At 39.4% G+C, this 12,250-nt stretch overlaps 3 protein-coding genes across 6 annotated transcripts in view; 2 read left to right on the top strand and 1 right to left on the bottom strand.

Annotated features, from left to right (window-relative positions):
• The window catches only part of LOC114554014 (guanine nucleotide-binding protein G(i) subunit alpha-2), a 53,291-nt gene extending 51,355 nt beyond the window's left edge, over window positions 1–1,936 (top strand). For all 3 annotated transcript variants that reach the window (XM_028575546.1, XM_028575548.1, XM_028575547.1), the window contains exons 7-9: window positions 14–167; window positions 329–521; window positions 1,559–1,936. In XM_028575546.1, the coding sequence (XP_028431347.1) occupies window positions 14–167; window positions 329–519 (345 nt within the window). In that variant the 3' untranslated portion in view covers window positions 520–521; window positions 1,559–1,936. The remainder of the gene's footprint in view (window positions 1–13; window positions 168–328; window positions 522–1,558) is intronic.
• Window positions 1,937–4,974: 3,038 nt separating this feature from the next.
• Window positions 4,975–7,521, top strand: inka1b (inka box actin regulator 1b). 2 transcript variants are annotated; one of them, XM_028576412.1, is made up of 3 exons: window positions 4,975–5,084; window positions 5,197–5,250; window positions 6,481–7,521. In XM_028576412.1, exons 2-3 carry the CDS (start codon window positions 5,248–5,250, stop codon window positions 7,399–7,401), a joined length of 924 nt encoding a protein of 307 aa, XP_028432213.1. In that variant the 5' UTR covers window positions 4,975–5,084; window positions 5,197–5,247; the 3' UTR covers window positions 7,402–7,521. The 2 variants fall into 2 exon arrangements, with proteins under 2 accessions (XP_028432213.1, XP_028432214.1); XM_028576413.1 differs by lacking the exons at window positions 4,975–5,084; window positions 5,197–5,250 and adding an exon at window positions 5,764–6,206.
• Window positions 7,522–7,901: 380 nt separating this feature from the next.
• LOC114554538 (ubiquitin-like modifier-activating enzyme 1) overlaps window positions 7,902–12,250 on the bottom strand; it is a 41,955-nt gene continuing 37,606 nt past the window's right edge. The window contains 3 exon segments of the mRNA XM_028576447.1: window positions 7,902–9,153; window positions 10,475–10,557; window positions 11,674–11,775. Coding sequence (XP_028432248.1) covers window positions 9,021–9,153; window positions 10,475–10,557; window positions 11,674–11,775 — 318 coding nt within the window. The 3' untranslated portion in view covers window positions 7,902–9,020.

The following is a 12,250-nucleotide window of genomic DNA, read 5'->3' as shown; positions in this document are numbered from 1 at the left end:
TGCTTCTCTTTAGAATCGAATGCATGAGAGCATGAAGCTGTTTGACTCCATCTGCAACAACAAGTGGTTCACTGAGACCTCCATCATCCTCTTCCTGAACAAGAAGGATCTCTTTGAGGAGAAGATTACTCGCAGCCCTCTTACCATCTGCTACCCAGAATACACAGGTACTGCTTTAATAGTTGCACAGCTTCAGTGCATCCACAGACAGATGGCTGTTGCTGCAGTCGGCAAAGTGCCAGTTTAAGAACAAATCACAACATAAGAAAATGTAATCTGTCATATTAACAACAAATCACTTCCTCATCTTTCCAAACTCGCTTTCCAGGAGCCAACAAGTTTGATGAAGCTGCCAGTTACATTCAGACTAAGTTTGAAGACCTGAACAAGAAAAAGGACACAAAGGAGATCTACACTCACTTCACCTGTGCCACTGACACCAAGAACGTGCAGTTTGTCTTTGACGCTGTCACTGACGTCATTATTAAGAACAACCTGAAAGACTGTGGTCTTTTCTAAAGGTTAGGATAGAGGGATGATGAAATATGAAATGTTATCGAACAGCTTTAGGTAATATAGGTGGCCTGGAGCTGAGACGATTTGTCAATTGACAGAAAATGAATTGGCAAAAATTTGATAATTGATTAATTGTTTATGTAAGTAATTTTTTACAAAAATGCTAAAACCCCTTTGGCTCTAGCTTCTCGAAAGTGAATATTTGTAGTAAACTGAATATCTTTGTGTTTGAAGTGTAGTTGGATAGGAAACCATCAATCAAGACTAAATAAATAATCGATTCATAAAGAAAATAATTGCCAGATTAATCAATAAAAAATTATTAGCTGCAGCCCTAATTTATTCACAGATGACTTGCATCCTAAAAGTGAGAAAAGTCTAACTCCTAGCAGCTCTTAAACTGTGATGATTAGTTAATTTTACTAACATGCATCAACTGTTATTCAGCTTGTTTATTGAACTTGTAAAACTGGCACAAATATGACACTTTGTGGAGTGACTTACTGTAGAGCACTTGTTAAGATCAGGAACAAACTAGCTGACTAGGGTCGTGCTGGTTACACTTTTTAGCATGACCTGCCAAGTCACATTAGCTGCCTGGTGTTTGCTCTCATGTCAGATCTTCAGGTCAGATTTAGTCTCAAGATCCACTTTACGATGGGGGCCTTTTCACCTTTATGTATGAATTAATAATAATAATGTGTAGACACAAATATGGCCACAATTTGGGTATTTCAAGCAATAATGTGCATGTGTTACACCACCTACTTACCATTCTCACAGATCCTTAGATAGCGCTAAAAGAGGTTAAAGTAAAGCATGTCATATTTTGTACATATTGAATATTTATGTGTTGGCAAATATAATGTAGACCTATCCAAGACTGTGATTTACTGTAGTAGCTGAGGACCAGATTAAACGGCATCAATTAGAAAACATAAATCCAAGTCCTTGTGCGTTAAAACAGTGAAATATCAGCTCTTCTATCATTTTGTATTGTATTTGTCTGAAGTTGCTTTTTTTTGTCTTTCTGTTCACGCAGAGCGATGCCCAACGCACACAGACTGCATGAGAGACTGCAAGAGCCATGTGATTATTACTGCTTTTCATAATGAAAACCATAACAGACTTGATTCCTAGAGGGGAACCTTAAAGAACGTCAACAATCACTGATTTGCAACCATTACGTTCTCTGTCAATTGTGTTAATATTTTTATTTGAAATATATGTCTTACTACTCTTGATCAGGGGTTCTCATACTATTCATACTGAGTGCCTGCAAATATATTTTTGATCAAGGACCCCCTTTTCGGTTTTCAAATTAGATTTGTAACCTAAATTATCCGACTGGTTTAAAGCTTTAGTGCGTAACTTTTTGATATTAATGAACGTCCGTTACATTCAAGCCATTGCCAAATGAGTTGCTACAAAGCTAACTAAGACTATCGGCTCCACACAACTCTCTCTGTATTTCTCAGTAAGGCTATGTTCAGAAGATTGTGGCGTCCCGTGACTTTCCCGTGCAGAAACTCCAGTGAAGATAATTACCTCTTCCATCGAGTCCATCGTGTTTTTTAATCCTCCATGTCCTTCTTGGCTACTAGCAATTGCGTGGAGGAGGGGTGGGGGTGGTGCGCAATCACGTAAGGCTTGTATTATGTGGACGCGCTGACAGTTTTGTTGTCATTACTTAGAATTCCTCATGGGGGTGACAGAAACTACGCACTATAGCTTTAAGTGGAAAATAATTGTTGGAAGAGGAAAACTTATAACCCATTATCTCATCATGCCACATGGCAAATGAAATTACAGCAAAATTAAAGTATTTTTCATCTTCAATAGGCCTTTTAAGGACCAATTTTAAACAGGATTATTATTTGATAAGTCTCATTTTTTTGGTATTCAGCTGTCTTTTTGAGTTTTTTAGGTTTTTATTTTACTTTCCTTATTTGCTTTTGAAGTTAAGTAAGAAGATACAGTACAAAAAACTTTTTATAAAAATCACATTAACTTACGTTAGCTAATGTTGGCATTTTATGAACCTTTTGACTGCACAGAGCTTATTTTTTAGAAGAAAACAAACAAGCATGGAGAATGAAAATGGATAAAGGGAAAATAGTTTTTTGTACAATGTTTACACAGAATCAATATTCATGGTTGTACTAGTGCATTGTTCTGCATGTCCATAGATTAGCTTGTATCACCCGCGAACTGAATAACATTCCTTAAGTAACTTCTTCTTTAAAGAAACAAAACAGAAGTGGTTATGTGTCACTTTTAAGATAACTGCAAGATTTTTAACTGGTTATGTCTGTTTTTAACATGGATTATTCTGTAATATTTGTTCCATTTCAAGTCTTTACATATGTTTGTGCCTTGATATCTGTTTACACGTGTTCTTTAGAGACATGTTATCTCCATAGCGTGAATTAGGGCTATTTCTACTCCACTTTGGTTCACATAACCCATGATTTAAAATGCACCACAACACGGAGACAAAGCCGTTCATTAATATTAGATTAAAGTAATTCACTTATTAAATGTAAATAAAAGTTTGCTCACATGATCTTTTATTCTACAGAGTGATGTGTCAAAAGAAAATGCACAAAAAGCATATTATTCTGTTCCTCCATGTTTGGGCCAAACTTTACTTAAAATAAACTTAAACAGAATATAGAAAGAGAACCATAGAGTAGAAACAGAAAACATTTGCTGATGAAGATCATAAGATGGGGTTGAAAGCTCAGGAAAAGCTAATAAAGAGACCTTGAGTTGAGATTATTGTGTCTCACGGACTGAAGGTCAGAATTGAAATGGACTTCTGGGGATTGCCCCTGAAAGTTTTCTGTGTCACATTTTGAAAATCAATAAACACATATGAAAAGAAATGGACTTCTGTGCTCAAATATAGTAGTATATTTGTAAAAACATACAAGACTATGACCCAGAGCACAATTATGAAATATTATGGAGGGTTGCACTGGCATCGTAGTATGGAGTGTGTATGGCGATATTTGTTTAATTCTTCACAGCTCTCACAGAAAAACCTCAAAGTAGGTGACATTTATGTTGGTGCCACTTGGCCATTAGCGGAAAGTAACTTTGTACATTTACTGTATTAAGTAATGTATATAAGTATAATCCTGACATACTTGAGTGTTTCCATTTTGTGCTAATTTAAACTTCTACTCCACTAGAGAGAAATATGATTGTTTTGCTGCACTGTATTTATTTTACAGATCTAGGTACTGGTTTTCATAAAAAAAAAAAAAAAAAATGCACTCATATAAAACAATGCAGACATTTAAGACATTGAGATTATTCATCTGACTCAGATGGTTTTTATTTACAAAACTGTTTAAGACCCAAAGAGGTAAATTTATAAAACATTTCACAAAAATAGATGGAAAATAAATGTCCAAAAAAATGACAATAACATCAACTGCATAACATCCTACATCAATCATCTCCTGTCCCCTCAGATTTATCTTGTGACCATTTGGAGGGGCTCGACCCCCACGTACTGGACTGAACAGGTCTATATATTTTTCGTTTTTGTGCCAGTTTTATACTTTAAGTCAATTTTGGTTATGCTACTTATAATGTACTTACTTTGGTAGGATTTTGGATGCAGGACTTTTGTTTCTATTTGAGCATTTTCACAGCTTTGTATTGGCACCTACTTTTACTAAAGTGAAGGGTCAGAGCAGTCCCCCACCACTGTGGCTGGATTACAATATAAAGTGTTATCAGCATCCAAAGAGGTAAGGTGAGGAGAGAAGGTGCAGTCGTAAATGGTTTGCTTATGAAATGAGAAAGCCCACCACCGTGTTTGCATTTGAAAACACCAATTAGGAGAATAATGGTGAATGGACTGTATGCAGACCTTAAAGGGTGTGAAAAGGTTTATGCAAAGACAATGCAGAATGGTATTATGGGAAGTCGTGTTAATACAGATCCACAAGGTGGCGACATGTAGATTCAGTCAATCCGCACATGTACTGTATGCAGAGGCTTTCAGCCAAGCCAATTTTTACAAAAGGGGCGTTTTAAACTTTGCAATAATGTACACAACCTTGGGAAACTACAATAAAGCGTTGATCTTATAAATAAAATAATCCTTTATTCAATACAATAATCAGTGTAGTGATTCGGAATATTTAATAGTATCTGGATAAATGGTTAAAGGGAAGACGTTTTAAAATGTTCATTGAATCTATATTGCTCAATAAAATTGGCCTAATTTTCCAACTCCAGATTGTTGAGTCTCAACAGTGTAATACACATGGATGTATTATAAGAATATAATACAACACAATAAAGTTATAGTAGGAACCGCTGTAATTGCACAGAGAGGTGTCTTGTTTCAGGCGACTTGCTATTGGCTGTTTTTGTGATGCTCTACGCTGATTTGCTGCAGCGAAAAGCTCAGCATCGTCAAAGTCAGCTAACAGACCTTCATGTGGTTCAGATGAGGGAAATCCACAGAGCGGCACTTCATCTCTGACCGGCTGTAAACCTGCGCAGTTGTGGATTGTGCTGAGGTTAATTCTGAACCAAATGCGAAGGTGAGTGTTATTACTAATACATCACGATATGTCTTAAGAGGTGCAATAGCCTAGTTGTGAAAAAACGCTCATCACTCATCTAATGCATTTTATTTTTTATTTTTTTTTGCAGAAACAATTACCAGGATTCTGAACTTTACTGCAGACATTTACTCCACACGCTATGGTACGTTTTTTTCATGTGCTTTTATATATTTGGACAGTTTCTTAGATGCATAGCAGTGGTTTAATTGGGATTAACTTTTTTCTCCTTTTAACGGAGTTCTTCATTGGAGTTTTTGGAAAGCCAGAGTGTTTTCATCCCCCAAGTCACAGTTAATTCAAACCAAACTGTCCTTGCCAAATGCATACAGCTGGGTGAATCACTTTTCCTCGTTGTGTGAAGGCAGCCAAGGAGAACAGGGCATTTTAAGAGGTGCAGACTGTCCCACTGAGGATGTTTCTGTATGTCAGATAAGTCTCCCCCAGGGGCCAAATGGTTCAGCACCCACAGCTGTGACAACATCATGGCATTGTGGTGTCCCTACTACTCCACCAACTGTATTTCAAGCCTGTGTGTAGTGATTTAAAAAACAGAGTATAAATTGTAATTTCCCCACTGGGGATCAATAAACAGTATACATTATTAAATTATTATTATTATCATTATTATTATTATAAGAACCTGAAAAACAAAATGTATGACAAAAAAAGTTGAGCTCTTGATTGTACTAGGGACATTTTTTAGAGTCTGTTTTCTACCACAGAAATACTTGAAAAAAACGTTTGATGATTGTAAAGACCATGTTGCATTAATTGGACTGCATTGATTTCAGTTTATCTGAAGGCTGAAAGATGACATGATTCATAATTAATACATGCTCGTTGTGTAATTCCAAAATATTGCTGTCATTTCCTGCTTTATAATACAGTCCAGTCAACATCCTGTGACTTAGGGGAATCCGGAGAGGATATGTGCCTCGGCACTCCTCCACGATTCAGCTTTACTTTGTTCAACCTTCCCCTCTTGGAGGCAGGGAGAGTCTTTCCCAGTATAAAATGTGCAGCCTGTTCTCAGAGCCACAACTTTTTCATTTTCTGGGATCAGACTGCATGGGATGGTCTCCATAAAGCTGTTCTGAGGTTTGTCAGGAATGCTTCACTTGTTATATGGTCATAGAGCAGAGTGATCTCAGCTGGTAAAACTCTTATTGGCCCAGTTCTGGAAATAACAGAGGGAACTGTGTCTTAGCTAGACCGGCCAGGGCATGATAGGATTTTTTGGAAGCCAGCCTAACTGCTCTGTAGACTCCTGTAAAAGTCAACCAAAGCTTTTCGGTTAGAAGTGTTGTTTTTAAATAGACTGTATTTAAATTCTGCCTGCACCACTAATCCTTGTGTCTGTCTTATTGTGTAGCTGTGTTTAGGAGATTCTGCTGAATGCCTCCGGGACCAAATGCAGTGCATGATGAGATCCTTGCAGGACCTGAAGCAGATAAGCAGGCCGAGGCCACTGAGTGAACCATGTGCTCGGTCCTTCGCTGTGACACGGCTCTGCAAACAGAGGGCACAGCAAGAGCGACTCAATCGTCTACGTGTTTCTGACGCCAGCACATATGACTCTGCCTGCTGCCTGGCCAGCACCTTGGAAGAAGAGGAAGAGCATCAGGAGCATGAACGGTTGGCACGAGACTCCCCAAGCAGTGAAAAGAGTCTGGACATTGACTCGGGTTACTCTGAGGCTTCTTGGCACGATGAAGGTGTGGTGCTGAGGAGGACCAGGAATGTGCGAGTCTCATCTTCTGCCTGCCTCCGCACAAACAGAGGACCTTCTGGCCGAATTCGCCCCAAATCCACCTCGGACGCTTGCCTGGAGCGCTGGACCTCATTTGAGGCCAGTGACCCAGAGGACTGGACAACATCGCTGCTGAGCCGCAGCAGGAACAGACAGCCTCTGGTTCTGGGGGACAACAGCTTTGCTGACCTAATAAAGAACTGGATGGACCTACCAGAGTGTCCTGAGCCAGCAGAACTAAAACCCAGTGCGGGCCGGCGTCTTGCCAAAGACATTTTGATCAATATGCGGCGCAGATTGGCAGGGATGTCTAAAAGTGTGGAGGTGAGGCCAAGGCCAGCAGACTCCACAAGGGTCTGCAGGGCTGCAGAGGATCCCAAACGGATGTCCTGTCCTGTGGGACTCCAGGCTCTCAAACCTTTCTTTCACCAGTCCCACACAGGCCTACATCAACCAGACACTGACTTCTACCAGTTCACTGCTCTAATGAAGACAGGCAGCCGACAACCCATCATATGCAATGACATTATTGGATACATTTAAGTAAGGCTGTAATCACAGAATGAGCCTTTAACACAAAATAAAATAAGATGGTTCTATTTTCATAATTGGATTTTTGTCTACAATGCTGACACATCTGTAATAAAAGTGTTTTGGATTTAATGAAAATGTGTTCTGTTCCTGCCTGAGTTTGAGCAGTGCTAACTGTAAAAAAGTTTCTTCTTAATCCTTCATAAATTAAGTGATGTTATAGGGGTGAAGGTGTCTGACGTTATCATAAATGCAGTATTTTGTTCCAACTTTTAAGCTCAATCAGTGAGTCATTTGACAGTTAGTGGTTGGAGAGAAATTGAATGACAAAGCAAGACAAATATTATACAACTATTCACATCTCAGTTCAATTAAAAAAAACACACAGTAAAGGTTCAAAAGCTTTGTAAACCAAGTATATTCAACAGGACCCTTTCCTGGTTAAATGAGGATGGGTGTGGTGTGGTAATCATAGTAAAGTGAAAGTAAAGTGTGTAAACTATAAACAGATGTTAAGGGAACTGAAGTTTATTATTGAAGTACACAGATATGACATGGTTCCTCATAGACACATTTATTGAATCACTATTCAAACATAATTGAATCACAGACAGCATCCTTCAAACCCAGGCCGAATTCCACCGTGAATTAATAACCCCTATAAGTAGTTTCAGTGATCATTTCAGAGAGGATTCTTCACGACAAGATTCAAAAAGCAAACTGGGAGAGCAGAGCATTGACAAAATGACATTAAGTTAATGTGAGGGTGTGAAGTGAAACACATCGTGAGGGTGTGGAAAAGGGCAGGGCGTGCACATAAGCCATCTGAGGACAGACAAGAGCTTTGCAGATGAGTCCAGCTTCTTCACTCTGACCTGTTCTGGGATTCTTCTGGGAGGGAGGGGGGATGCGCGTGTGCTCGGAGCAGGGATTTAAACAAGACAGCTGTGTCCAGATGGCAAGAGCACCCCGAAGCATCAAAGCACTGTACCTACTGTGCCAACTGCCTGTTCTGACTGCACCCCTTCAAAATCTTGCTCAGTCTGACCTGAATTAAACCTTGAAACCAGGCCAGTACTGCCCCAGCAGCACCAGATCATCTTATCCATATGCCTTGGCAAGCATCTTCACAACCTCTTAGCCTGACCTCTCGGAAGACACATTTTACATTTAAATGAAAACCAAAAGCAAACAGAACTTTTTGGTAACATCTCTGGTATTTCTGTATGGAAAGTACAGTTTGCTTAATTTACACTTTTGTGTAAACTTAGCGTAAAAAAAAAGAGGAAAGGATATTAATCTTTGTGCATTCTGTGGTATTTTTTGGGACATGGCTCAGGAATAGGGCAGTAGATTAGACACTGTGGTTGTGGAATTATTCACTTATTCACTACATGATCAGTGTCATTAACAATAAAATAAAAAAACTGTTAAAGGAAATGAAAGGAATAGATAGACAGATGCTGGGAAAAAACATTCAGATATGAATCTGCATAAGCAACAGCTAAAGCAACAAAATGAGGATGTTTTTAACTGATATGATGTCACAGGAGCGTAAAGTTTGCTTTGTCACATTGTGACATTGTTCCATGTGAAGCCTTTTCACTGGAAACTTTTTGGAATCGGTGGCATCACAACAGCACGTATCTGATAGGTGGGACTGACTCACAGTCCTCATCTTCAGCAAATGAGGAGATCAACTCCAGCATCTTCTTGTGTGGAGGGATATCTTTCTTGGTGACCATCTTCACCACATCAGAAACACTGCAAAAAAAATACTGTATATGTAAGCTTTGTCTGGGAGGAGAGTATGCATGGAAACAGTATCAATCTAACATTATTTTAAATTTATTTATTATATCATATTAATATATTTTAATTCTAACACACATTTAAATTAATTTAGCTGTTAAAAAGTTTATTTTCATCATCATCAAGGGCCATACACATTGTTTTGCCTTTTCCTATTATAAACAAATCCCATAAAAAGACTAAAAACCATCTATGAATTCATGCTACTAAGTATTTATGTATCCAAAGCTTGAAAGCATATTTCTCTATCAGACAGACTGCCATAATTGGCTTGTCAATTCTACATACATCATCCTGCTGCTGGAAATACTCAGTAGCAGACAAGTATTAATCAATGGCTGAAATAGTCCCCCAACAAATATACTATTTCTCCTGTTTATGTAAAGTTCAGTTGAAATGAATGGGCTTGGGGCCACAGACATGGTTGGGAAGTCCAAAAGGTATTGAGAACGCGCTGTTGGCTTTGGTCTTTTCATGGGAATTTTTGACAATAACAAAAATGTAGAGTAATAGCAGCTATACAATTAAATTATGTTGAATGTTATCTGAGTTTGGAGGTTTCAAGTTCCCCCTTACTAGCCCAACACAGGAAGTGTGACTGGAGAGGTGGTGACTACTGAAGAGAGCATTTGTCATGTGTGTCCACATGGCCAGCACGCTGCCCTTCTCCCCCTGCAGCTTAATCTAACCACAACACCAACAACACCAACTACCCAGAGACATGAACATGAAGGCCTCACAGCAAGATTTAAGCATAGAACAATTACAATCAAATTACTCAGTAAACCATTGCTTGTAAAATGTCTATGTTAAACCTGATTTATTACAGTTACATGGAATCGAAACATCCCTGAGGGTGCATATTCTGCTATATTTTAGTTATTGATGAGTTCACAGCATGAGGCACCTGATAAAATTCAAAAACCCCGGGGCTTATGATATGCTCCAGCACTGAAAAGGCCCAAAAAAAAACGAAACGTGGCTTCTCAGATGCCAGAAAAAAAAGGTTCACTCTAATTTAACTCTTTAACTCTTGTCCACAAACAGAAGGAAACCCAAGGAGGATCGGCCTCACTCGACAGTGTTCAGTGATGCATTTAGTGTGTCAACAGGTTCTCTGCTCACAAGCTCGGAGGAAACACCTCATCCTGCCATTAGCCTCTAAACAAAGGGGAGGCTGCTTATTGAGACTGTTTATGTGCCCTGGGTAGCGTGCCGTGTGTAGCCATGCATATGCAAAATTGCACTGTATCTTTGTCTTGGCTAGACATACCTCAGATCGAGCCTCTCTTCTTGCCCCGTGTATAACATAGCTGCTTCGTAGTATAGGCCGCAGACGCTCAAGCTATATTTATCCTGTACAAAGAAATGATTCAGTTAAATATACAGTACAATATAACAGACAATGCATACAAAGAGTTGAGAGTAGAGTATTGCCTGCATGCATTATGCAGAGGTCAGCTGTCCGCAGAGCTGATGATGAACTGTGGCCTCAAACCCCTTCAGCAGTTCAGGAAGCTCCTCCGTGTCTCCACAAACAAACCAAGGGGATCCCGGCCAGTCAAAGGTTAAACAAAACCTGGAGCAAATATGATCACTTGCCAATTTATTTTCCCTTTGCCTCCTCAGAACAAACTCCAGGATCAATAATCCTAACGTCTGTTCAGTGTCGTGGAAACTCTTGTCAGCTGTCCAACAATTTGACTTTGATTGGAACAGTCCTGACATGTTTATCCACTCTATCTATTACTAGTTCTTTGGTGTTAATTTTGTACAAAGCAGCATCTTAGGTATTAAAAACACAATATGTAATCCAGTTGTTTCAAACAATCTCAGTTTACCCATCTAATGGCATTTCTTACGAATCATTAAATCTAGGTTGTATGAAGATAAGTAGAGGCCTTTAAAGAAAAAGCTTGATATTTTTGAGAAATACATTTATTTGCTTTCTTGCAGAGAGAGGATTGGTACCACTGTAATATCTTAACTTTGCACAAGAACTTAAAACGGGGAACCAGCTAGCTTGGCTCTGTCCAAAGGTGACAAAATCCACCAACCAGCAGATCTAAAAATCACTAATCAACACATTATCTGAGGTTAAAAATGTTAAATCTGATGTATTTTTTCTTGCAGTGAATACACATTAGCCATAATTAGCGAGATGACCATGTATCCGTACACATATGCATTGGGGAAAATGTTCCAAACATTGTTCAAGCAGTGGAATAAAGTCACTGGTTCAACAACAGCATGACATTCTTCCAGGATGGTAGAATTTTGTCCTGAAGTTGTGAATGGAAGGTGCAAAGTGGCCAATCATTTGAAACAATGGCCATTGTGTGCACTGGAGGAAGGTGAACAAGTTTAAGGATAAAAAACAAAACAAAAAAACATGCATAAAATATGTACTCAGTAGCACCGGGTGTGAAGAAAGTGTGTGTTTCCTTGCTGAGAGAAATAAGGAGGCCGTACCTTGATATACTGGAACAGATCTCGCAAGGTCATTTCCTGCTGACCGCCACGTCTGCCCTCAACGAGGAAGTCATCCCACAGGGTGTATTTCTTTCCTGCAACCTGCCGATAGACACATCACATACATCAACGCGCGCGCACACACACACACACACACACACACACACACACACACACACACACACACACACACACACACACACACACACACACACACACACACAGAGTTGACAGACTAAGTAATACTTGCTATGAGGGATGTGTAGAAAATGTTGGGTCCATAACAAGAGTCCTGGACACTCACAGACAGAGGGATGGCATGTTTCATCACTGTGTTATAAAGCAGCTGAGAACAATCAGCAGCCCTCTGAAAGCTACGGTGTGGACCCGAACAAGCTGCGATGAGGTCAAGAAGGTGCTTCCTTATGTGTGATGAAGTGACCCTCTTGCTTTTCTCAGGTTTCCGTCTATAAGACTTACTTGATTTACCAGTTTTACCATTGTCCTGTGCTAGTAAAACAAATACATGCAGCCATGTCAGTGCAGTTTGGGGCAGATGATATTCGTGCAACGTGAG

The sequence above is a fragment of the Perca flavescens genome, chromosome 4, assembly GCF_004354835.1.
Source record: "Perca flavescens isolate YP-PL-M2 chromosome 4, PFLA_1.0, whole genome shotgun sequence".
Taxonomy (NCBI): Eukaryota; Metazoa; Chordata; class Actinopteri; order Perciformes; family Percidae; genus Perca; species Perca flavescens.
The sequence above is the reverse complement of the archived record's forward strand: the minus strand, read 5'-3'. Positions and strand labels throughout refer to the sequence as shown.